Source organism: Vicugna pacos, chromosome 5 (assembly GCF_048564905.1).
Source record: "Vicugna pacos chromosome 5, VicPac4, whole genome shotgun sequence".
NCBI classification, from domain to species: domain Eukaryota; kingdom Metazoa; phylum Chordata; class Mammalia; order Artiodactyla; family Camelidae; genus Vicugna; species Vicugna pacos.
In genome coordinates this window covers 87,846,381-87,871,027 of record NC_132991.1, presented here as the reverse complement: position 1 = coordinate 87,871,027, position 24,647 = coordinate 87,846,381, and the positions used below count along the sequence as shown (strand labels likewise).

General features: G+C 45.1%; 1 protein-coding gene across 2 annotated transcripts in view; it reads left to right on the top strand.

Moving 5' to 3' along the window:
- Positions 1–523: 523 nt before the first annotated feature.
- PID1 (phosphotyrosine interaction domain containing 1) overlaps positions 524–24,647 on the top strand; it is a 205,965-nt gene continuing 181,841 nt past the window's right edge. The window contains exon 1 of one of the 2 annotated variants that reach the window (XM_006207914.4): positions 524–868. In XM_006207914.4, coding sequence (XP_006207976.1) covers positions 839–868 — 30 coding nt within the window. In that variant the 5' untranslated portion in view covers positions 524–838. The remainder of the gene's footprint in view (positions 869–24,647) is intronic. The other variant, XM_072961802.1, reaches the window with a different exon arrangement.

Genomic DNA, 24,647 nt, shown 5'->3' with positions numbered 1-24,647 from the left:
AACGGAGCTCAGGAGAGGGGGAACATTCTCTTGTCTTCAGTTCTGAGCCACTGTATCCTCAGAATCCAGCACAGAGGCTGGAGCATAATAGATGCTCAGTTAACTCCAGTAGGAGGGATGAATGGAAGTCTGGGGCCCAGCATGGGGCCAGTCAAGTCCCAGGCCATTCAGAGATCCCCGCTGACCGGAAGCCTGAGACCCCAGGGAGCTGCGGCTTCTGGCTTCAGGGAGCCCCCTCTCCGGGTCCTTTCCTCCTCAGCCCGCCTGATCCCTGTCCCGGACCCCATCCCACCCCCGGCTCTCTCGCGTAGCAGGGCCGCGGGTTCTGGCCTTCCCCACGCTCCCCTCGCGGAGACTCGGGGCTTGCCGCCGTGCGCCCCCGACCCCCGTGGCCCGGGATGCAGGCTCCGGGCGGGCGCCGGCCCCGGGCATGCTCAGAGCGCGCAGGTCCGGGCGGCGGCGGCGGCGGCGGCGGCGGCGGCGGGGGAGGGGGAGGGAGCGGCGGCGGCGGGGGAGGGGGAGGGGGAGGGAGCGGCCGCCGCCGCCGCCGCCGCCGCCGCCGTGCGCTCGCGGGCCCGGGCGGAGCTGCGCAGTCCTCTCGCAGCTGCGCCAGGACAGCCGGCTCACGGCCGTGCCCACAAGTTGCCGGCAGCCGAGCGCCGCGCCGCCGCCTCCCGCCCGCAGCCGCCTGCGCCCACCCCGCGGCCGTCGCGGGCTCCGGGACGCCCACCCCGCGGACCCCGACCCCAGATGTGAAGCGGGACCGCAGCCCCTCGCCCCCCGGCGCGAACGACAGAGTCCCGCCGGCGTCCCCTCTACCAAACCCCGCGGCTGGAAGATGTGGCAGCCGGCCACGGAGCGCCTGCAGGTAAGGAGCACAGGGAGGCCGGGGGCCAGCCTGGAGGAGGAGGTGCGCGAACCCGAGGAGCGGAGCTGACGCCCCTGACCACTTGCACGCATTTGCCCAAAGCGATCGTGTAGAGCAGAAGGATTAGAGCCTGATGCTGTCGGCATAGCCCAGCGCCGGGCACCCGGCAGGGGTGAGGGGGTGATGAAATGGACGAATGCATTGCTTCAGGCTTCACAACTTTTGGCTTGGGGGTTAGTGTGCTTGTTAGTATCTACAAGGTTAGACTTTCTGACCAGCAATTTAAATTGCATTCCATACAGTTTACTGGTCTGGGCTTAGGATTTTTGCATCCAGATTATTTTTTTCTTTTTGTCTCCAGGAAAGACAGAACAAATGATTTGTGAAAGCACCTGATGGCCAATATAATTTGGAAATATCAGGCTTGGTTTGGCTTGGTCATACTATGCCACTTATTTTATTTTTTCCTATTCGTTGGCTCTCTCCCCTCATCTCCTCTGAACCCCAAGTTCCCCCAGTTATTTGAAAATCAAAAGTTCAGTGCAGCCAGGAATAGTTATGCCCTGGGTCATCCCATCTGAAGTTTTTCACTGCCGTCTACTGAAATGCCAGACTGCGTTTAATTTGGATTCCGAAGCTCGCAAGATGGGAAGGGGGTCAAAGTAAGAAAAGGGCGTTTTCAGAGAGGGGCTCATTCAGTGACACCTGGGACCCTGGAATCACCCTGACTGCAGGATTTGCTGACTGCCTTCTCTCAGAAATATTCTAAGGAGGGAGGGCAGCTACTCTGCCAGATAAAATCCACGGAATCCTGCAGTTAAACTTTTGGCAGGCTCGGAGCCACATTGTTTCGTAGTAAACTTTGAAGAAGTGTTTAAGTGGTAAAATACAGCACTGTTGGAGGCTGAATGCGTCTGAAGACTCAGGACTGTGGAGGCCAGGAGTCCTGGCTGGCTTGGGAGGTTTGTCAATGAAAATTCAAAGGGCCAAACACAGATTGTATCTCATGCTGGGAGAGGCTAACCTTTGCCCATGAGTTTTCATACTGAGAACTAACCTACAGAGGGCATTGCTTTTAGCAGAAATAGACGCTCTACAGTCCCTTTCCAAGCCTCCCTGGGCCTGCAGTTTTGGGAAGTGGGTTCATAGTAAGAGCCTGAGACTCTAGGCCTATCCCTTAGGGTCTCAAACAGACTGAACAAGAAAAGAGATCTTTGGCTCTGAAGATAAGGAGATGGGTGACCAGCCTCCCAACTCCCTCCTTTTCTTGTTCAGAGGATCAACATCGGGCTCTGGATGATTGGCCACAAGTGATGTAAATGCATTTCAACAGTGACATCACATACCAGTCGTCCACGTGCATTTTTCCTTCAGCTCAGGGCGTGAATTTATTCTAAAGAAAGGAGTAACTGAGCGGTGGGTAGAGAGTTCCTCGAACCAAGAGAAGGGGAGCTCTTGGAAGTCCTTAGAGAGATGAGGCCAGAATTCCTGGCTGTGGCTTTTATGGCCTGGGAATCCGTGCCTCTGCAGAGTTTGTGAATTTTTGTCTCTTGAAGTTATTTCTACCGGCCTGTTTTATGTAGGGACTCCTGTGTGCTCCAGAGCACGTGACCCGTGGCAGGCGCTTGCTCTGGCTTGTGTTCAGCATGGCGATCGTTTCTTGCTAGAAACGTCTTCCTGGCTCTTGTGTGAAATGTGCACATGTGCTTTTGGCATGCACCTGGTTTATTACTGTATGCCTTTGCAATGCATTTTTAAAAATTTTTATTTCGCAATGTCATATTGAAAGAGCAGGGTGTTTTGGCTTTTGGAAGCTCAGGTAAACATGGCTTATCATTGACTACCAGCCGAGTCACCCTTAGAAGGTACTTATCGACACGGGGCTTCACTTCTTGCTCCCCAAATTTAAATTAGCAGACAGGCCTGGTTCTCTTTTCAAAGTATGCTTCGAGCTTTGTGATTTTAAAAGTGAGCCACAGGGAGAAAAATCTTCTTCGTAGTCATGGCTTCTTCCCCAGTAATCAGTCGGCTCTTCTTTGAAACACAGTTTACGTATGTTTTTACTTTTTTGCCCCTGAAGGAGCGGGTTGTCGAGGGTGACGTGGTGAGTGAGTTGCTTGTAATAATATTTTATTTACATTCCTTGTGGTTGTCTTTGTCACGGGCTCTGTTTGCTGTCTGGGATTTTTTCCTTCCCTTTTTTGCCCTCAAGGCACCACCGTATAGGAAGGCTGTTTCCGACTCCTCCGTGAGTGAGGTGCCTTCCTGTGCCCAGATGCTGGGGCCGTGGAGGCGGGATGGAAAGGGTGTTCTGTGCGAAATAGTGATGACCTGCACTCTTTCACTGAGTCAAGCCCCGCCCTCCTCCTCACACAAATCCTTTTAACCTTCTCCTACAACCTCATTCATATTTTTTTCTCATTAACTTTTAATGCAGACATTCTAATTTAAATGAGCTTGAGTGAAGACAGTGCTTCAGGGAAATGTTCCCAGAGCTTCGTAACAGGACTAAGGAGTCAATTTGTTGTACACATACCTAGAAACAAAACGGATGAGGGAAGAAAAGGACGTTTTTCCTGAACTGACTTTATTTGTTCTAATTAGATGACACCCATTCAAAGGGTCTGGGGCCCAGGGAGTGGGGCCGAAATTTGTTTAGACCCGGCAGTCACCCTCAAGCTACTTTGAGTCCAGGAAACAGTTCTCTTGCTCTGGAAATGGTACCTTTGATCAGGTTGGATGACCGGTATCAAAACCCACTTCTTTGCCAAACAAAATGATGCAGATATTTTCCGATCTGAAGTTTTGCTGTTTGACCCAAATCCAGTACAGGCGAAGCGACCTGTTGCCCCGAGCAGGGCTGAGCTGGGTCATTTCTCATTCAGCCACACAAACCGCGCGGCAAGTTCCTCTGCTTCCCTGAATGTTAAAACTTCTGTTACATCCCACTCAAGCCCTCGCCGGGAGCTTCTGCCATTAAAAATATAATAGGATCAAAAAGGGTGTGAAGATTTAAATTACCACTCCAACTTTTAGAAATGAATAAATATGAATTCTTTCCTTTTTCCTTCTCCTTTGCACAGCAGATTTTTTTTTTTTCCTTAGAGGGACTCCGGGGAATTACACATTTTTAAAGAAGCAGTTTTGAAACATGCTCTTCTCAGAGAAGTGAAAGGGGACTCTTCAGTAGAAAAGAGGCTAAGTATTGGTTTTTTAAAATAGAGATGAGCTTACTTCTGGCCTTGATAGTTTACAATTTGCATGGGTCGCCCAGCTGTCTGAATTATTGGTGCTGTACTAGAAGGGACAGGTTGATCCATAAGACGTGCATTCCCCCAGCGTATGTCTCCGGTGGGCTACCAGATACATTTTTCTGGAAACCAGGAAAGGAAGAGAGCAGGAGAAAGATGACTGGAGACTGAATTTGGAACAAAGGATCCAAATGCATCCTGGTGTGTGGTGTAGTTATTAGGAGAACGGAGGCGAATGTGGCGGTAGAAAGGTAAGGGAAACAAGTTCTCGAAAGTTCTAACCGTGGAGTCTGTGTGTAACCATCTTCTCATGAGGCTGTCTATAAAGGTTCCAGTCATTTGCCCATTTTCCCTGAGATTAAAATATCTCTGTGGCAGATCCAGAAAACAGAACTTTTATGCATAAAGCTGGCTTCTGGCTTCTCAGCCTGGACCATGCGTTCTCCCTCATCATTTTCTTTTTCATTTGCATTTTGGTCAATGGCTGAACATTAGAACCTCTAAGAGGGGAGGGAGGAAGGGTAGAGAGGAAACCAGGTCCTGAAGAACCCTCTTTCGGTTTCTTGTTAAGCTTTTGGCTGATAAATAGATTGACGTTTTTCATTAACTAATATTTGGAGATTTTAGGAGGTAAGAGTTCTTCTTCCTCTGAGACTCTCTTGCCCTTTCTCTGCCTGGTCACATCGGTCTGATCTTGCCTTGGCTTGGGGGGCGAACTGCTCTCGACTTATTCCTCTATTATTATCCATGTCTACTTTTCCCCTGGGAAGGGAGATGGAAGAACCTTCTACAAGTTTCGCTGGAGACCGTTAGACCAGACCCATGAGGCAGAGAGAAAACCTTGGCAAATCTGACACTTTTCCAGGCAGACAAAATTGATGGAAGGAAAACAGAGCCAGGCAGATCACGACAGCAGTGCTTCACGTGTGACCTGCGTTCGGAAGTCCTATTTGAATTGTCTAGCTCATGTACCACCCGTGACCACTTTTATCCCCATTTTATAGATAAAGAAACAGAAAGCTGGAGACTTTAATCTGGCCAGGGTCCAGCCGCCAGACGTGAACGGAGCTGGAGTCTGAACCAGGCGGTTTGGCTTCAGGTCCTCTTCACCCCTGTTCTGCCATTTGGAAGGGTCAGGGATGCAGGATGCTCCGCAAGTTTTGGGTGATGTTGTTTCTAATAAAGAGAAGGGGGACAGTGCTGCGCTCATCAGCTCAGAGAGGCCACTGTCATATTTCTTGTTGAAGTGGCGTGGTCGCCTGTGCTGACGGAGGGCTACCCAGTTTTTGGTGGCCTGGATCTCTGGGGGAAGTGAGCTCCTCAGTCATCCTCAAGCTGAGATTCCGAAGAGCCATTTATTTGTCTCTTCGACTAAAGCGCATGACATTTATCCAAACTAAAGACCTTCAAAGCTGGCTGTACAGCCCGATCACATCTGCAGTCATTCCCCATTGAGACCAAAAATGAGGGGAAGGGAGGGAGGAGGTTGGAGAGTCCAAGAGCAGTTGCGTAGAAATAAGCAATAGCGGCTCTTACAGACACACAGGTCTCTCACTCGGCCAGTTCTGCATTTTGCTGTTCTGTTCATGCCCCGTGGCTAGGTAAGCGCAAAGTGTTAGGCCTTGGCCTTCATGAAGAAAGCTTGGACTTCATCATTAATTTGAGGTCTCGTGGAAGCAAAATGCTATCTTACCCATTGGGTCTCTCTCCGAGTTTGTCAGCAAAATCTCTACCAAATGACTTGCAAAATGCTAGCCTCCGGCCAGGACTCCCTGCCCCTTGGTTATCCATTGCCTAATGGGGCCGTTTCCTGTTGACTGTACTAGCTTATCTTGGAGCATTAGGCAACGTCTGCATTTTGTTTGATGTTCCAGGTTAGCTCCCCTCCCCACCCCGCACTGACTCCATTCCATCGTATACATCTGTCCCAAAAATTGGATCCTGGAGCAGTTGGCCCTAGGCTGCCCCACGGCTACTGGATCAGGCTCCCTCGTGCAGGGCCATTTGAGTCCTCGAACAGCCGCAGTTCCGGGACTCGTTAGTGGTCAGCAAATAAAGCCAGTCTAGAAACACTCAATGGCTGCAGTGTGCTTCGCTCAGCCCCCTTGGGCACAAATCTAAACGGCGGCTTTGTATGAGTAGAGCAAGGAGAAATAGCTGAGAGTCTGTCTGAGGACCTCCACAGAGTCTAGTGGAATTAGTTACTATCATTTAATGTTAACTTAAAAAAAAAGTTCTGATCCCAGTTTAGCTGCTATCCAGTGATAAAGCATCAGAATATTCACCAGGTTCCAGCTCTCAGGCCAAGAACTGGAAAAGGGTGGTGTCAAGGATAAAGCACAGACTTGCTTTGTGCCTGTGGCACATTTCAAGGCTGCCAATGAGTCAGCGAGCTCTCTCACTTACTGCTGACGCCACGTGGGTCCCTCCTCTTGCTGAGGTGTTCTTTCCTGCGTCGGATGGCCCGGGCCTCCTCCTCCTTGCCTCATTTGTTGTAACTGAGGTCTTAATTTGATAAGGGAGCTTCCAGCAGTGAGAAAAATAGCACCTCCTTCTGCTCTTTGAAGCCTGCGCATGAGTTGACTCTTATTATTTGTACTTCTTTTGGCTTTCCTAACTGGCGTGGCTCTGAAGGGACCAAGATTCAGATTCAACAGATTCAAACCCTGGTTTCTGTGTTACTCATTGCTGTGGGTTGAGTTGTTTCCTCCCAAAGATGTGTGGAACTCCTAACCCCGGGACCTATGAATGTAGCCTTATTTGGAAGTTGGGTCTGTGCAGATATGAGTGAGTGAAGGTGAGGTCATACTGACTAAGGGGAGCCCTAAGTTCAATGACTCCTGTCCTTATAAAGAGAGATTTGAAGACACAAGGGAGAGATGTGAAGACACAGGGAGAGAATGGATTGAGGCTACCACAAGCTACGGGAAGCCAAGAATTGCAACCACCAGGAGCTGGAAGAGTCTAGAACCTTTAGGGGGAGGATGGCCCTGCCGGCACCTTGGTTTTGGAAGCCCCGCCTCCAGAACTCTCAGAGAATCTGTTTCTCTTGTCGTAAGCCACCCCATCTGTGGTGATGCATTAGAGCAGCCCTCGGAAGCTAACACGCTGTGTGCACTTGTGACACCTGTGGCCTTTGACTGTTCTGTCACTGTACTTTCAAAGGCTGGGTGTGCCTGGCTCTCTACCCTGGGACTAAATCAGTGTGTCTATGTGGTATGCTCTTTTTGTGCTGAGTGTTTGGTTTACGGTGGATTTGAAAAAAACAGACATTAGAGAACAATTAAATAGCTTCTTCTTTCGCCCTCGTTGAGCTGACTTCTGGTCAACCTCCTGGGAAAACAGAGCAAAGGCCCAGAGGAACGTATGCCCTGTGGCCAAGGGACGGCCTCTGGAAAACGCAGTAAGTGGGCACGCTGGTAGTTAAAACTATGGGCTGGGATGTAGAGGACAGTCACTGAGGGCAGATCTCAGTGCCACTCTTCCTGACAGGCAGGACCGAGGGAGGCCCAGGGTTCTGTTCTCAAACCAACCGGGGTTGCCGGCCTCTGGGATTTGCCTTTTCCCAGTTAGGACTGCGTGTAGACTGATGCTAAAATCCATTTCCAGTCAGCCTCCAGGACAGCTTCAGAGTATGTCTGGTTGATAATTTGTAGCTGGTTGGGTATTTTGTTTGGTTTTTGTTTTCACTTGGTAACTGTAGGAATTATTTTAATGAAGTACCTATTCCTATTCGGGAACTCAGTTTTAAGACAAAGCATAAGTGTCATTAGGAGTCATAAGACTCACTTTCCGGGTCCAGTTCTTTTTATTTTATAAATTAAAAATTAAAAAAAACTTTTTATTGAACGTATCGTTGATTTCCAATGTTGTGTTAGTTTCAAGTGTACAGCAAAGTGATTCAGTTACAGAGATGCATATATAGATATTCTTTTCAGATTCTTTTCCGTGATAGGTCATTACAAGATATTGCATATAGTTCCCTGTGCTATTCTTGTTGTCCTTGTTGAAGCTCCTCTGTTTGATACAGTAGCCGGGGTGGCACAGAAATTTCCTCTCCTGGGGAAGGTAAGGAGGCTGGATCACTGCACAGCTGCTCTTGGCGTTTGCATTTCTTTGAGTGAAGAGTCACTCAAGTTTTGCGATGCTGTTTGACTTTTTCCTCTCTTCCTCGGTGGGGAGAGATGCTGCCTGGGCAGGGAAGAGGGGTGGAAAGTTGCCAGGAGAAAGGGGCTCCTTAATTGTTATCCTTTCTTAAGAGCAGATCCACCCTAAGCCTTTCATGACAAGCCCTTCCTCGTGGCTTCTCAGTAATTTGTGGGTCTGAGGATAAACAGGCAGATTCCGTAGCCCCTCCTGCCCAGCACACGCTTTGATGCTTTTACATCAGGAAGTGGCCTTTCTGCAGGTGTGCGCGACATCCTGGTGTTCAAGCCACCTACCATGTGGGACAGTAGAAGCTGCTGCTTACTCTCTTTGTCTTCCAAGGATGTTCCCTCGGTGCTGAGCTGGGGCTGTGGGACCAGGTACTGATGAGTGGCTATGTGGCTTTGAACTTAACTTCTTGGTAGCTTAGTGTATTAGTTTCCTGGGGCTGTTGTGACAAAGACAAACAGTGAGGCATACAAGCTGGAAGGCGTAAGCAACAGGAATGTATTGTCTCACAGTTCCAGAGGATGGACGTCTCCAATCGAGGTGTTGGCAGGGTTGAATCCTTCCGAGGGCTGTGTGAGAGAATCTCTTCAGCCTCTCTCCTCGCCTCCGGAGGTAGGCTGGCCATCTTTGGCGTTTCCTTGGTCTGTGATAGCATCACTGCAGGCTTTGCATGGCGTTCTCCCTGTGGGTTTGTCTCTCTGTGTCCAAATTTCCTTTTTCCTAAGGACACCACCGGTCATCTCAGACTAGGGGTCCACCCTAGTCCAATATCATCTCTTTCTAACTTAACTGATTATATTTGCAATGACCTATTTCCAAATAAGGTCACATCTTGAGGTGCTAGGGGTTAGGACTTCTACATAATGAAGTTTTGTGGGACACGATTCAACCTATAACACTTCGTGTGGGAGTTTAACATTTTTTTAGTATCTTTCATATATCAAAATAATTCTCTCTACTTGAATCAACTGCCAAAAGGAAAAAAAAAAAGTATTTTCCAAGTGGTGGCATAGATGTGTACTGGAGTAGAGTGGATGTCTTCCGCATGTCAATGTCATGGCTACTATTTTAGACTTGATTTGATTAAAAAATTACCAAATAATTTCTGCTTAGGTAACAAACTAACACATTAGATAGTTTAAAAGTGTATAAAGAAGTTAATAATCTTGTCTCTCCCCTCATTCTCAATTCTGCCCTCAAAGGAACTTTCCCACAACTTTCCCTAGGTTTTTTACAAACACATAAATATATATATATATATATATATATATATATATATACACACACTTAGGTTTTTCTCATGTATTTAAATCATATAATCATTATATGATTTTTTCTTCACTTTACAAAATGTTTCTTAGGTTATGTCTTCTGGTCAGTACGTGTTGCTCCAACTCATTCCCTACTCCCTGCGTAGAATTCTGTGATGGAGCTGGATGGTAATTTATTCAGTCCTTTCTCTGTCAGGGAATATTTGGGCTGCATCCATCTTTTGTTTGTCTGTTTTTCTCCTGTAAATAATACTGCTATAAGGCTCTGAGCACTGTCCTTGTGCTTGTATTTCTTTAGACAGAACTGGTAAAACTGGCGTTGCTGCCTCAAAGAGGATGCATGTTTTAAATTTTAGTGGCTGTCAATGAGGGCACTTTTGAGAGTTCATTAACGTGATCAAATGTTAATGTGGTTTTGACAAAAGTGCGAAGAAGAGTTTGCTGGAGAAAGGATAGTCCTTTCAACAAAATGATGCTGGAACAATCTATTTGCAAAACAACAGAATCAACAGCATCAACAACAAACCCCAAATTTCAGCCCCTGCCTCGTACGTGTCCTACACAGAGATTCCCCCGAGATGCATCCTAGATCCACGTGCGCCATGAAACCATGAAACTTCTAGACAGAAACAGCAGGAAGTCTTTGTGACTTTGTATACATCTCTGTAAACATTACTACAATCAAAACTTTCGTTGGGTTGGGCAAAGATTTCTTAGAACAATGACAAAAACACATACAATAAAATAAAAATTGGGTAAATTGGACTTTATTGAAAACTGATAACTTCTGCTCTTTAAAAGATATTTATAAGAGAATGAAAAGATAAGACAGACTGGGAGTAAAATACATGCAAATTAGATATTTATAATAAAGGACTTGTATCTAGGGTATATAAAGGACTCTCAAAACTCAGTAATAAGATAAACAACTGGATTAAAAAAACAAGCAAATGATTTGAACGAAGAAGTTATATGGAGAGGAAATAAACACATGAAAAGATGTTCAACATCATTAGTCACCAGGAAAATGTAAATTAAAAGCACAATGAGGTACAGAAGAGCTAAAATTAAAAAGGTTTCCACCATATCAAGTGTTGGTGAGGATGTGGAGAAACTGGAACTGTCATACGCTGCTGGTGGGGATATAAAATGATTCAGAACAGAATTGTAGCTGCCTGAGCCTGGAATAAAAAGAAGGGATTTGAAAAAGGCTTGAGGAAACTTGGGGGATGATGGATGTGTTAAACGTCTTGATTATGGTGATGGTTTCATGGGCTTACATATATGTCAAAACTTACGGAATTGTGCTGTGTATTACATGTCAACATACCTATATAAAGCTGTTACAGTGCACGTGAGGTTTTCACTGCATGCTGCACGTAGTACTGGGTGTTGAGGAATTAAGTGATACATAGTTTTTTCTCTCATTTTTGCAGATTCTCTGTAGCTTTCATTTTCTTTTAACTGGAAATTAAAATTCTAACCCAGAATGTAAATAATAAACTCTATGTTTTTCTTAGACTTGCATTCTCTCCTTTTCACACGTTTCTTCATTTAGTTCTTAAGATGACATTTTCCATCAATCTCAGTTTTCCCATGGATCTGAGTGAAGCTAGTAGTTGAGCAAGGGAAGAAGTCTAAACCGAAAGATGGAACATTCAAGGTGAGCCTTTGCTGATTCTTCCTCGTTAAGGTTGACCCTCCCGTCCTCCCATCCACCACCTCTTTCTAGCATGTTGGTTTTCCAACTGATGTTCCTAGTTGGCCCAGTCCTCTGTGGTTCTTTTTAGCTCTGTATCTCAGCTCCCGGCTCCTGCCCTAGTGGCCAGTAGATTCAAGAGATTTTGCTGTTGAAAAGGTGAATTTCTGGGATTGTGACCCCTGTGGCTGGCCGGGCCACCTTCCTGCCATTTTTCTTTCCCTGGTAGAAAACACAGAGAGGATACAGGATGCAAAACTGGTAGTGGGTCTTGACTCCAGTTTGTGGGTGTAACATGCCTAGCAGATATAGGGTCTGGGGTTCTTATAAACAATTCCTTTTCTCAAGAAAATGGCAACTACAAAATTTAGATAAGATGGAACAACTTTATCAATGGCCATTGAACCTTAGTAAAAAGCTATTGAGAAACATTCATGAAAATAACTTCAGTTTAGAGAATGTTTTTCCCCCCGCAGGGAGGAAAATATGAGGAATTTGACTTAATCTCTTTTAACGTAAAGAGCAAGGAATATAAGACTTTGTTCAATAAATAGATAATGAGATCATGTGACCTATTTTCCAATCTGAGGTCCTGTTGGGGTGATGAGGACACTATTAATAATTAACTGGAACAGCAGGTGTGAACTGTGATTCAGTCTCCTGGCAAACCAGGATGCGTGGTCACCCCTAAGTGTGGCATGTGAAAATGCTAGACTTCTGTTCCTATGTTCACTTCGGGGGTGGCAGAAAGAAATGAAATGGATTGAGGTGTGAGGGATGGCAGATGGGCAAGAAAGCCAGGAAAAGGGGACACGGGGGAGTTGAGGGGGTAAAAGATGTGCAGACACAAAAAGAGGAAGAAAGGGAAGAAGGGAGGAAGTCACATGGGCACCTAGCGCCGTCCCTGGCGGGTATGCCTGCTCCGGAGAAGTTAGCTGTCTGCCGCGTGCTCAGTGCAGCTGCCGGCTATTGGCTCCTGATACATGATTCCTTTGAGCGGAGACATCAGATGCTCGCACCTGCTCAGTGATGCTGAGTGCTTTAGTGGATTATTTGGCTCTATTGGAAAAACAATGCTTTTCAGATGAGCCTGGAAACTTCGCTGGGGGCTGGGGTGGGACGGTAGATCCAAAGCCACAGGGGCGGGCAGTTAGGGAGAAACGGGAGGTGACAGGAGAATGCAGTGGGCGGGGGCATTTGTTCCAGGACCCACCGTGGACACCAAAATCCGCGGATGCTCAAGTCCCTAACAAAATGGCACAGTACAGTCAGCCCTGTGTATCTGCTTATGCGGAACCTGCAGATGCAGAACCCACGGACATGGATGGCGGGCCGACTGCCTTTAGGCTACAAGTCAGGCTGCGGTGGCCCATAGAGGCTACTGAGCAGTGGAGAGACCAGGGGTTTTTCAATCAAGTGCCTGTGGATGCAAATCTTGGCTGCTTCACTTATTAGGGTTCACTGCAGGGCCTCTGAGTTTTGGGTTTTTCTTTTTTTTTACCTTTAAAGTGGGGATAATAGCATTTAGCTCCTGACCATCTGTTGAGATGTGGAATACAGAGAGCCTAGCATGGTTGTTGGCAAATTACTGGGAGTCAGTAAAGACTAATTTCTTCCCCAACTTCAGATCCAGAGGCAAACTGAGAACAGCAGCATAGCATTTTGGAACCAGGAGGATGAGGGAGGTTTGGTGTTTCCCAAAGTGTGTTCCGTGAAACACAGGCTCAGCGAGATGCTCACTGGAGTCTTGCCACAAAGGGTTCAGTCTTTGGCTGGGTTTGGGAAGTGCTTGGTGAAGCCAGTGCTTCAGTTTGTCAGCTTTGAGTTCAAGTTCTGTACCGAGGCACCCTGACAGCAGGTGCTCCTTTACAAAGGGACAGGGGTTACTTCCTCCCCTCGGTAGAAATGTATGGGGCATTGGCATCTTAAGGGCTACACGCAACCAGTGACTCAGACTCTCTTTGCTCGATACAGGACTTGAACTTAAAGTTGACAAATTGTGGGCCTGAGGTTTGGCTCCAGCCTGTAAAAATGTTTCCTTTGGCCCCCGTGGTGTATATAAAACTTTACAAATTAGTCTCCAGGATTGAAAAATTAGAGGAATTTATAAAGAAAGCTGGACTTTTCTCTCAAAAACTGGGAGGGTCAAACCACAGGGGGCCTGGATTCTCACAGTGACCAAACCCGTCCAAAGGCTGAACCCTTTGTGGCAAGACTCCATTGAGCATCTCACTGAGCCCGTGCTTCACGGAACACACTCTGGGAAACATCAGCCCTCCCTCATCTGCCGGGTTCTGAAATACTGTGCTACTGTTCCCCGTTTGCCCTTGGGGACCCCAGTCTAGTTCAGCTCCTTCGTTTGGCTGATGGGAGAACTGAATCCCAAGTTCGCTTAGGATTGGAATCAGGACCAGATCCTCGGTCTCCTGATTCTTAAAGGCCAAGGCAATAAATATGTATGTGGCTAAGTTTATTGTTTTAGCACTGTCCAGGCTCTCCAAAGCTCACTCTGGGAGCCTGCGCTCAGCCCCAGAAGCATCCTTGCGCATCCCGTCTTCTGCCCTTGAGCACGTGGGAGGGCTTGCAAGAGGAGGTGGAGGCTTCGTCGACTTTTTAACCAAAAGCAGATCATTGTCTCCTACGTACCCCACACCAAGCAGCTAAAATTTCTCATTGTTACGGTGTTGGCTCTTTTGGGGCATTTTCACTGCCAAATATTGGAACAGATTGCCTCCAACAAAAGGGGTAAATTTAGAGGGTGGAGAGTAGTTTTAAACTGAATGGATTTCCACATTTCCCTCACAGATTATAGATCTACGAAGAACCATTCAAACACTAGTTTAGGAAACCCAAACTGAAAGACATCTGTAATGGAGGCAACGCTATTATGATTGAAGATCCCTGTTTCCACCCAAAACACACTCAAAAGCTTCTGGCAGGTGTTTTCTGATCATCCTGGGAGCAGATCGGCTGCTGCTGACAGATAACCTTTCCAGGTAGGGCATCGTTCCACTTAACTCTGCCCGTTTCCTGTAGAGTTACGGGATTCTGATGATTTTCATATGGAAAGTTCTTGGAATGAACTCAGACAGTGGCTTGAGCTATATACAGTGAATTAGACCTCCCACCCACCACGATCTACTGGGTTCATGAAAGCAGAAATGCTGTGCACTTTCTGGTTCCCCAGGTTTCCTTCATCCCTCAGAGTTAGGGTATGGTTTGACACAGTTCTCTAGTACTCTTCCATTTGACCCCCTTCCAATAAAAGTTTATGAAGTTTATTGATAACTACTCTAATAATTATTACACACTCTAATCAGAGCCAGAGTTAGGCCTGTCTGTCTGTCTGTCTGCCTATCAATCTATCCATACATCCATCCTTCAAATTTATTCTAATAGAATCTAGGAAAAAAGGAAAGGATGAGGTTGACTGCAGAATACAAAAGTCCTGGCCCATCTACGAGCTCAGAAAATATAATTACATGTTAAATACTTATATAGTCTTGAAAAAGGTTGACTTTTGGTTAGCAAGGAAGACAGTTCAAATGCTTTTGAAGTACTTTACAATGAAAGCTACTTATACCTTTGAAACATTAAAATAAGACTGAAGTAAAAGCCCTCAGATACTAGTCATATCATGAAGAGAGAGATTTAGTTGTATCTGAAAACCTAGACTATGGATAGCTACTGCTGAGCCTAAAACTCTTAGCTCTGAGCTTCCTGGCAGCCTGAATGAGAAGAGAAACATGATGAGTTACTTGGCCCTCATTACTTCATAGAAGAACATACATCAGCTCATCTGGAGCCCCAGACTTTTTCTAAATTGAAGACCCTGGACATTACCATGTGGGACATCATAACACAGACTATTGAGCAATAATATTTTTTTGCCAAAGTCACCCTTAGAAGTTGAAGAAATAAACAATTCAGTAGGAATACAAAGACTGTTTATGTGAGTTAATATCTGTGTCTTTTCCTGCCTGTCTTCATTTCTCATCTTCTGGAATCAGCGTCCCGATTCTGCCTTTGGGAACTCTTCTACCTCCTGTGCAGTGGAGGGACTCCACTCAGTTCAGAGGGGACAGTCAATCAATGTGTCTTCCTTTAGCTGTGAAGTTGAGGTGTACCCCAGATGTCTAGATTAATCAGACAACTTCTCCCAGGAGTGGGGATCCTGAGCAGGGTGGCAGAAAGGCTGAAAGTAGCCCCATACTAGTAATTGTGCTCTCCACCAGCTGAAGGACTCTGTAGTTCTCGTGCATTGACCCGGGAGCAAAGGGATCCCTGTCCTTTCTGAGCTTGATTCTTCTGCCCTCCTTTTAATCCAGCATCACCGCAATCACTTATTATTATTTCTTTTTCTGCCCGAATGAGCCATAGTTGGTGCCAATTTCTTGCAGCCACAAAATGCTGATTGATACACAGGTGGATTTTTATTTTTCTTGAGCCCATTGGTGTTCAGTCTTCAAATTCTGTTTCACAAACTGTGCTGTATGGAGCAGAGTGAGGGATCCATGCTTGAAGGGTCTCCAGGATACCAACTGGAAACCCAAGGATGCACTCAGGTCCCTCCTTATGGGGACACCTTATAAAAGGCGTGCCTGCTTAGTGAAGAAAGGATGCAAACATTTTGCCCCCTGGGATTTCTTCTGGACACGCCCTTACTTTAGTAAGTGCCACTGAACGAAAATACTCCTAATTATCCTGTAGTCCTGGCCCACCTCGTCCATGTTCTGGCCCATCGCTGGAGAAGGCTTTTTGTCCTCATTGTTTATAAGGGTGTAGCCCTGCTATTTGGCATCTGCTATAAATCTGAAGGTTTTTTATAACTTGGATGTCATTTTCATCTTCCTGCCAAATCTCTGCGCTGAAAAAGCGAAGTGTCATGTTAAGTAATGATCCTTTTGCTGCATCCAAAACAAATAAAGTAATTTTGGTACACATCATAAAGTGAACCCCTCTTGTCTCTGAGTCTGGGGTAGAAATGGTGTCAGGGATGCAAACAGCTGTTTGGGCCAAAAGAACCAAAAAGACATGGTCTCAGGCTGTCTGAACCTCAGTTCTTCAGAAACATTTGTAATCGCTGGTGAAAAATGTGAATGGCTGTGTTAAGTTCACTCTAGGACAGTGTGGATTCTTTAGTGCAGAGAGTTAAACACCTCCAACTTTGACAGTCCTGACCTTCTGAGCAGAGAATGTAATTCCCTAGTTTTCAAGACCTGCTTTGCCGCTTTGATTTAATACAAGGCGGAAATCTTCAGAACAAAGCGCCCTGGATGCAGAAAAAGTTCATCTGACATCAGTTAGCTTGGGTCTCCCCCGCCCCCTTCCCCAGCCCAAGCCCACCACCTGGTCTTTTCTCTAAGAGCTTGATGCTTTGTAGAAAATGAATGGCTTTGCAAAAGTGCAAATTTGGGAGAGTGTTTTACAACCAAAGAACATTCAAATCAGGATCCCCCCTGTGGGAATCCTCTTGGGGAAACTGAAATTATATTTTAAATACTCATTAAAGAGCCAATATCTGTTTTAGGGTGTTGACAGACTGTCTGAATGGTACAGCTCAGTGGTTTTCTGGAAGGAGGGCGGTCTAGAGAATGAAGAATACGGAATCTAAAAAGACTTCTAATTGATGTGTCCCGCTCTCTGCTCTGTGGCTGGTAAACAGCACGGGCTCAGTGCCGATTTCGTTACTCCTTGGCCCAGAGAACTGGCGTTTTCCTTCCTGATGTAATTGAATGTCCTCGTTGAACAGAGGCTGACCTGTGAGATATGTGTGTGCTCTGAGGGGAGGGGATGCGTGCTGGCAGGGCACCCACGGACAGGGCAAGCATTCAGAGAAAACTTGGAGGGAGTGTTTGGGAAATAAAACTCGATTTGCAGGGACCTCCACTTTACCCGTGAGGCAGGCTTGCTCTGCGATTCGGGGCCACGTCTGTGTTTTCTCTATTCTTCTCTCCTCCTCTTTTCCCTACAATTAATGAGAGTGGAGTTCTTTCAATTCCTGCATTTCTTTGAACTCTCTTGCTAACTGCTGAGTCTTTTAGACAGTTTTTTTATAGCTTTCCCAGGGGGGTGATCATCACCTGTCCTTTCTCCTATTTTCCTGTTTCACCGATGATGGGCTTCTGATTGGCAGGAAGTCACAGCTGAAATGGACAGAACCAACTTTGGCTGTGGCTTCAATGCCATTATTTTGGGGAGGGGTCTTTTTTTTTTAATTGCTTTTCTTTCTTTTTTTTTTTTTGCTTATGGTTAAGGGGCATTATCTTTGCATTAGATAGTCATCCAAATCCATTTCTTGGATTGTGGCTGAAGAGGACAAATGGGTTCATTTTGATATGAAAACAGGAAGAAATGGATATATTGTTGATTTCTTGTAAAATGTATTAAAAGGTCTCTATTGGAACTTAGAAGATGCCTGCCTTCATCATGTTAAAGAACTGATGCTGTTGATATGTATATTTTTATTTCAACTCTTGGCCCCTCTTAATAGGAAATTTAATGTTGACGTGAAGCTCTTAATGCATCATGGTAAATAAGAAAATGTGTGCCAAAGAAAATTATTCTTTATCTCTTGGATTTCTGTGGGCCTGTCAGACTTTGGAGAAATTTTATGTAGCATAACAATTTCATAAGTGTTAACATTTTTTTAACTTCACATAAATAGGAGCAGAAGCCTGCTTCAGGAATTTAAAACTAGATTAAGGTTGGTCAAAGCAGAAGGCAAAGCCATGGTCCCGTTATAACTCATATCCTTGGGGTTCTGAGCAGCGGGCTTGGTAGTGGAATAAACTCAACAAAAATACCCTTCCTGTGGATGAATAATTCTTGACCTGTGGATCTTGGAGCTCCAGAGGGTCATGGAATTATTTCAAGATATCTCTGAACCTGATGTGAATTATGTGTTTCCTATAGACTCCAAAAATATACCGTGCCAAAAATCAACTCCTTTTAATATCCTGCATGCTTTATTTAAAGCAGTATTTATTTGAAATCATTATTGATTCGTAGTGGCTTGGCTTTTGGACATCATGCATATTTTCAGTTAGTGGGTATACCAGCGTCAGTGCGAATTAGCAGCATGTTGGATTTCAAAGGGATAATGATACTTGAAAGAGTTGGGTGCTGTAGATTTGATGAATACCAAATACAGGGGTAAAAAATAGGCCGAGTGTCTGAGACTTGTCACCGTGCTTCTCTTCATGTCCCTTTCTTCCAGGTTTTACTTTCAACAAGTGTTCATTGACCTTTTATTTTGGGGTGAGGAGCCACATTAAGTTCTAAGGTGGATCTAAAAAGAGGGGCTCAAGAAGGTTGCAGTCAGTTAAATACTAATGAGATGGTTGTTATCACAGAGGAGACGTCCATCCTCCGATGCTGTGAGAGACAAAAGATGAGGGCCTTTGTTTCTTTTTTTTTTCTTTAAGATAGATCCATCTGTTTTTATTGAGTATAGTTGATATACAATGTTATGTACATTACAGGTGTACAATACAGTGATTCACATTTTTAAAGGTTATACTCCACTTATAGTTATTATAAAATATTGGCTCTACTCCCCGTGTTGTACAGTATATCCTTGTAGCTTATTTTATGCTTAATAGTTTGTACCTCTTACTCTCCTACCCCCTCCCTCTCCCCACTGGTAACCACTAGTTTGTTCTCACTATCTGTGAATCTGTTTCTTTTTTGTTATATTCACTAGTCTGTTGTATTTTTTTAGAGTCCACATGTAAGTGATATCACCCAGTATTTGTCTTTCTCCACCTGATTTATTTCACTTAGCATAATGTCCTCCAAGTCCATCATGTTGCTGCGGATGGCAAAAGTTTGTTCTTTTCTCTGGCTGAGTAATATTCCATTGTATATGGATACATAGTTTTGATCCATTCATCTGTTGATGGGCACTTAGGTTGAGGGCCTTTGTAATGAGTCCTTTTTAAGGAATGTAAGCGCTTTCACTCAAGTTTTACTCAGGAGGATTCTGACATCTCAGGGACGAGGACTGTGGCACATGGTCACACGTTGCCAAGGGAAGAGCAGATATTTTAACTGGGCACATTTTTGCCCCAAACTGAGTTGGAGTTCTGTTGCTATGGCCAGAGGGAAGAATGGCAGGCAATGCGTCATCTCTACCATAGGTGCTAAATTCAAAATAACAGCGGACATGAATGATCTGGTACCCCAGACTCTGTGCATTTCTTTATTTGCCTTAGAACATTCATGCTTTTCCTCCCTGTGGTTTGGTGTAATCACACTGAAATCCGTGTAGCTCTCTGGCTTGAACACTCAGTTGCTGCTGGTCTAATACAGTATGAGATGGTTTTCTAGCCCATCTTTCAGTGAAAGCATTTTGTCCAATGGCTTGTGTTGAGAATTGCCAAGATACTAAGAAAGGAATGTGATTACAATGAAAATCGCATCTGAGTGTTTCGAAGTTTAAAAGTTTTATGTTTGTTTGGACAGAAGCTATTTGGCTAATTTTATTTGGGAAAATGTCATTTGGTTGACATTGCATATCCTTTTTTTTTTTCCTCCTCTTTCTACACACTGGTTGTGAAAAAATTGTATGGAATGTGGCCAAATGAACTCAAGTGTCAGGGATTAGGCAGAGCCTTTTCCTCCTTCCCTTCTGTGGTTAGTGTTTGAAAAGAAGTGTCCTGATCAGACGGTAAGGAGCTGCTTGGAGTCTTTGGTTCAAGTTCATATATAATCTTCATCTCTCTCTGCATCTTTTGATGCATCCTGGACCATCTTCCACAGTTTTGTATGTTTTGGTATCTGATGTCTTTGCTAATGTTGTTTCCTTAGTTTGAAATATCCTTCCCTGCCTCACCTTCTTGCTCTGCCTGGGGGATCACACTCCCTCCGTACAGATGAAACGGACTCTCTCCTGCCTCCCCTGATCTCCAGTTGTAATGAATCTCTCTCTTCTGGGTGTCCACAGTTTGTTCTTATGTCTCAGTTATCCTCCTTACCTCATTCTGGCTTTTCTTTTTATTAGATTTATGTGTGGACTTCCATCCTCAAAGTCTCCAAGCTCTAGAGGATGGGGACTAGGTCTTTGTTCCTCAGTCTGTGTCCGATTGTACCTGGTGTAACACTTGGAATATAAATCTGGGAACACAGTGCAAGCTCAGTAGGTATAATTTATTAAACAGTGCTTCAGTGAATTAAAGATATTTTGTAATTTACTTGCCGTCTCTCTTAATTTCTGTGGGAGGAGAAGAGAGAGGTAGTATGTTGTGTGTATCACTGTAAGTCAGTGAGGATCCTAAGGGTAGAGCCTGTCTTTTGTATTGAAAGAAGGAGGGGGGTGGAGAGACTCTCTCTTGCGTTTATCTTTACTGCCAGCTATTAATGGGGAGGCAGGCAATTCTGTGTGCCTGTATTAAGCTCTTTGGAAAATGTCCTGGATCTCCTTGACATTTGAGTCAAAATGTCATACATACATTGTATCTCTCTTGTGCCTAAGTTCTTGCCTGCTTACTGCCGGGATATTGTCTTTGTTATATTTAATCTCAGGAGTGCAGGAGATGTCAGCAGTCAGGGCTGTTCATAATAGCTGATAATTAGCTGAAAATATGAAGAGTAGAACCTGCCTTGTTTCGAGTTCCGTCTGTTTCTTGGTGGTCGCCTTGGTGGAGGGTTAGATGGTAGGAATTTTCAGGTTGCTTTTCCTTAAGGAAGATACAGTGGGCTCCAGTCGGGCATCTACATCGGGAAAATTGGAGGCATCTGGGCATGCGAAACACATTATTTGTTGTGCTAGAAAATTCTCGAAGAGAGTTATTTCCAAAGGATACAGAAGTGCAGAAACCAGCTTGGCTTCCATTGGCCAAATATGGTACCATGTTGAGCCTCAAAATCAATAACAGTTTCTGCGGGTCATATATCCGTAAGTAAAATTAGAATCTATGAAGCCATACTGATGGAAACAAACCAGAAAACAAAGAAAGAGATAGGTGATGAAAGAAAGCTCTTCCTTATAATAAAATACCAACTAATAAATACAGCAGGAATGATAGAGTTGGAAAATCACCATTTTGGAACCATGACAGTAATAATCAGTCCAGGCGAGAATTGTTAGTGAATGCCCAAACTAACTGATGAAACAGGATATTTACATCCTCTCAGAAATGTATCTCTCAACATTTATCAGTTGAAAAAGAGAAACGAGCAACTTTTCAGCAGAGAAATCTGGGGCGGGGAGGTATCACCTTAAACAAATGATCAAAGTTAGTGTCACCCAGAACGGGGCAAACCGTTACCACGTGCCTCTCCGTACGGTGCTCTGAGGAGGACCACTTGCACACCCGCTCTTCCTGTCCCAGGGGCATGTATTCTGCAAAGTAACTGGCTTGCCCTCTTCAAAACTATCGATGCCAAGAAAGGCAGAGACAGACCAAGGTACTGTTGCAGATGTGACAACCAAATGCAGGGTGCGATCTTGAATTGGATCCTGAACCAGGAAAAAAAATTTCTATGAAGGATTTCATTGAGATGGGGAGACGTAATTTTCCTATGGTCAGACAAGAGAATGTTGTCATTCTTGGGAACTATAACCTGAGGTTTTTGGAGGTGAAGGGGGAACGACTGCTGTGGTCCGTATCGTATTCTCAAATGCATGTGAGGGAAGGGGGGGTGGGAGGAGGTAGGGAAGAGGGAGAGATAGAGAGAAAAGGGGGGAGAGGCAGAGTAGGAGGGAGAGAGAGGGAGGGAGGGAGGCAGGAGGACGTGGAGAAGGGGAAGAAGAAAGGAAGGAGGAATTGAGTGAATGAAAATGAGAATGTATTATACAGCAAATGTGGTTAAGTGGTGATGGTTGGGAGATCTGGTAAAAGATATAACTATCCTTTTCCCCCCTGGCTTTATTGAGCTATAACTGACACATAAACATTGCGTAAGTTTAAGGTGGTAAAAACATGCTGATTTGACACATTTATAAATTGCAAAATTGTATGGCTGCCACCTCCACCCCTTCACATAGTTACCATTCCTTTCTTGTGGTGAGAGCATTTACGGTCTGCGCTCCCAGCGACATTCAAGCATGTGATACAGCATTGCTAGCTATCATCACCATGCTTGAATTAGCTCCCCAAACTCGTTAGTCTCACCATTGAAAGTTTGACCTTGGACCAGCAGTCTCTCCCATTTCCACACCCCTCATCCCCTGGTAACCACCACTCTACTCTCTGAAGGTATGACTGATCTTGCTACGTCTAGCAAATTTGAAATTACTTTAATGTAAAATATTAAAGGAAAATGCATCTGTATATGAGCCCACGAATGTGGTTCCCAGTGGTTTTGGGGAGCAGGGGTCGCTGGACTGTCCAAGCACGAGGGCGGGGACTGTCCGCTTTGCTTCTCACCGCGTGTCCTGCGCAGAGCTGGGCAAAAGCAGGCAGCTCAGAAATACTTGTTTGACGGTTGCTTGCACCCAAGGGCCTCGAAGTCCCTCAGGCTGTGCACTATTGATCTTTGCATAATTGCAAATGCCAGTTGTAAATGCTTTTTTTTTGCTATTTTCGGGTTCTTTTGGTTATATAATTATATAGAGTTATGGTTATGTATAGTCGCTCATGGCCATGGAACAAGTTACTTGTAGCCAGTGGGATGTGAGCAAAAGGGATCGTAAAGGGAGGATTCCTCCTTCTCTGCCCCTTCTTCCTCTACTCTTGTGGGAATATGGATGTAATGGCCGCAGATTGGGAGGCTCTTTTAGATCATGTGAGGGGATCCCTGGGCTGAGGATGGGAGAAAGATAAGGGGCTGGATCCTTGATGCTGTGCTGGCCCGAGGCTGTTTCCTCCAGACCTCGTTTCTGTGAGACAGAAGTAACGTCTGTCTTCTTGAAACCACTGCTGTTTTGCTTTTTCGTTCATTTGCAGCTGAAGCGAATCCTAAATGACACACTGTACTTTCTAAAAACCATCACTATGGAGTTTTTGTTCCTCTGTGGAGGTTCGTATTTAGTTTGTCCCATATATACATTCACTATGGAAATTCTCTGGCTTTCTTCTTCTTCTCCTCCCCTTCTTTTTCTTTCTGTTTTCCCTGAGTGGGCTTTTTCTCCTGGTGAAAAGGATTCTCTTTCTGACTGAGTGGGTGGGTTAGTGTCTGTGGTTTGGGGCACTTTTCTGGCTGAGGGTGTCCTCCTTCTTCCTCTGTCATGACAAACCTTCTCCGTTTTGCAAATTGCTAACTGGGTCTGAGAAGATTGTGAGGACTGGCTTTCCTAGGAGATTTCTTGTCCCAGCAGCCCAGCTGGAGCCCCGATGTGCAGAGGTAAGCACTTGGAATAATCAGAAAAAAAGAGGAAATTTTAACGATTTCCAGTTGCCGAAAACATTTTACTTCAGTCGAAGGATTCGGAGCAGGATTTTAAAATGCTCCTTCTGCCTGGCGAGTTTTGTTTAGCAAATCTTTGTCCTTTTTGGAATCCACTCATGTTTTGACTTGTTCAGTGGAGAGTTCTTCCTTCGGAACTGTTTATTGCCACTAAGGTTTGTGGTGCACTCATTCCCGCAGATAATAGATGGGTGTGTGTACCCACAGCGCAACGTGAACTGACGAGCTGACTTCCAGCTTGTTTTCTGTCAGGCTGGTGTGTAAGCAGTGGGGCTTCACCCCCCAATTCCATGTAGGTGTTTCTGTGCACTGGAATTCAGGAACTTGAAAATGAACCTTGCAGGGATCTTGCACAGTGTTCAGATACTTCCTTTGAAGTATTTATTTTTTAAATCTTACATGAATGAAGATTGTATTTACTTGCGTAATTCCCATAATAATGTTATTTCATGCCCTGGCGGCTCAGCTCTGTAGCTGGAAGCATACTCTCCTTCTGGTGGATGGTACTGACTGCTGGTGCCCTGGCTAATATAAACCTGAAAGATAACTGACAGTCGCTTGAATGTGAAGGATTCTATTTGGCATTGCCACGGGAGAGGTTTTCCAGCTCCCTGAACTTCAGCTAGCCTGGGCAGGAAGCAGTGATTGCTACTGTATGCAAATTTTTATTTTATTCCTAAAGAATAAAGGGAACACATCACTTACTTCTGTTACTCACATTTTGGTCTGCAGAACAAAACAAACAAAACAGCAAAGGAAATAACAACTAAACAGGCAAAGCAAAATGCGGAGGGAGGCATGATAAAAATGACTTCAATATCCCCCTGGCTTAAGTGAGCCCAGTGTAATGGGAACATGGCAGGACTAGGAAGTAGAGCATTTTCATGTAGATTTCAGCCCCACGGGGTACTCGCTATATGACCTTGGGGAAGGACATGAACTTCTGAGGCTCAGTTTCCCCATTCAGTAAAATGAGTCCAATAACAGAATTCTTCTGAAGGTGAAATTAGATCACATATGTAAAAGTGTTTTGTAACCCAAAATACATTCCA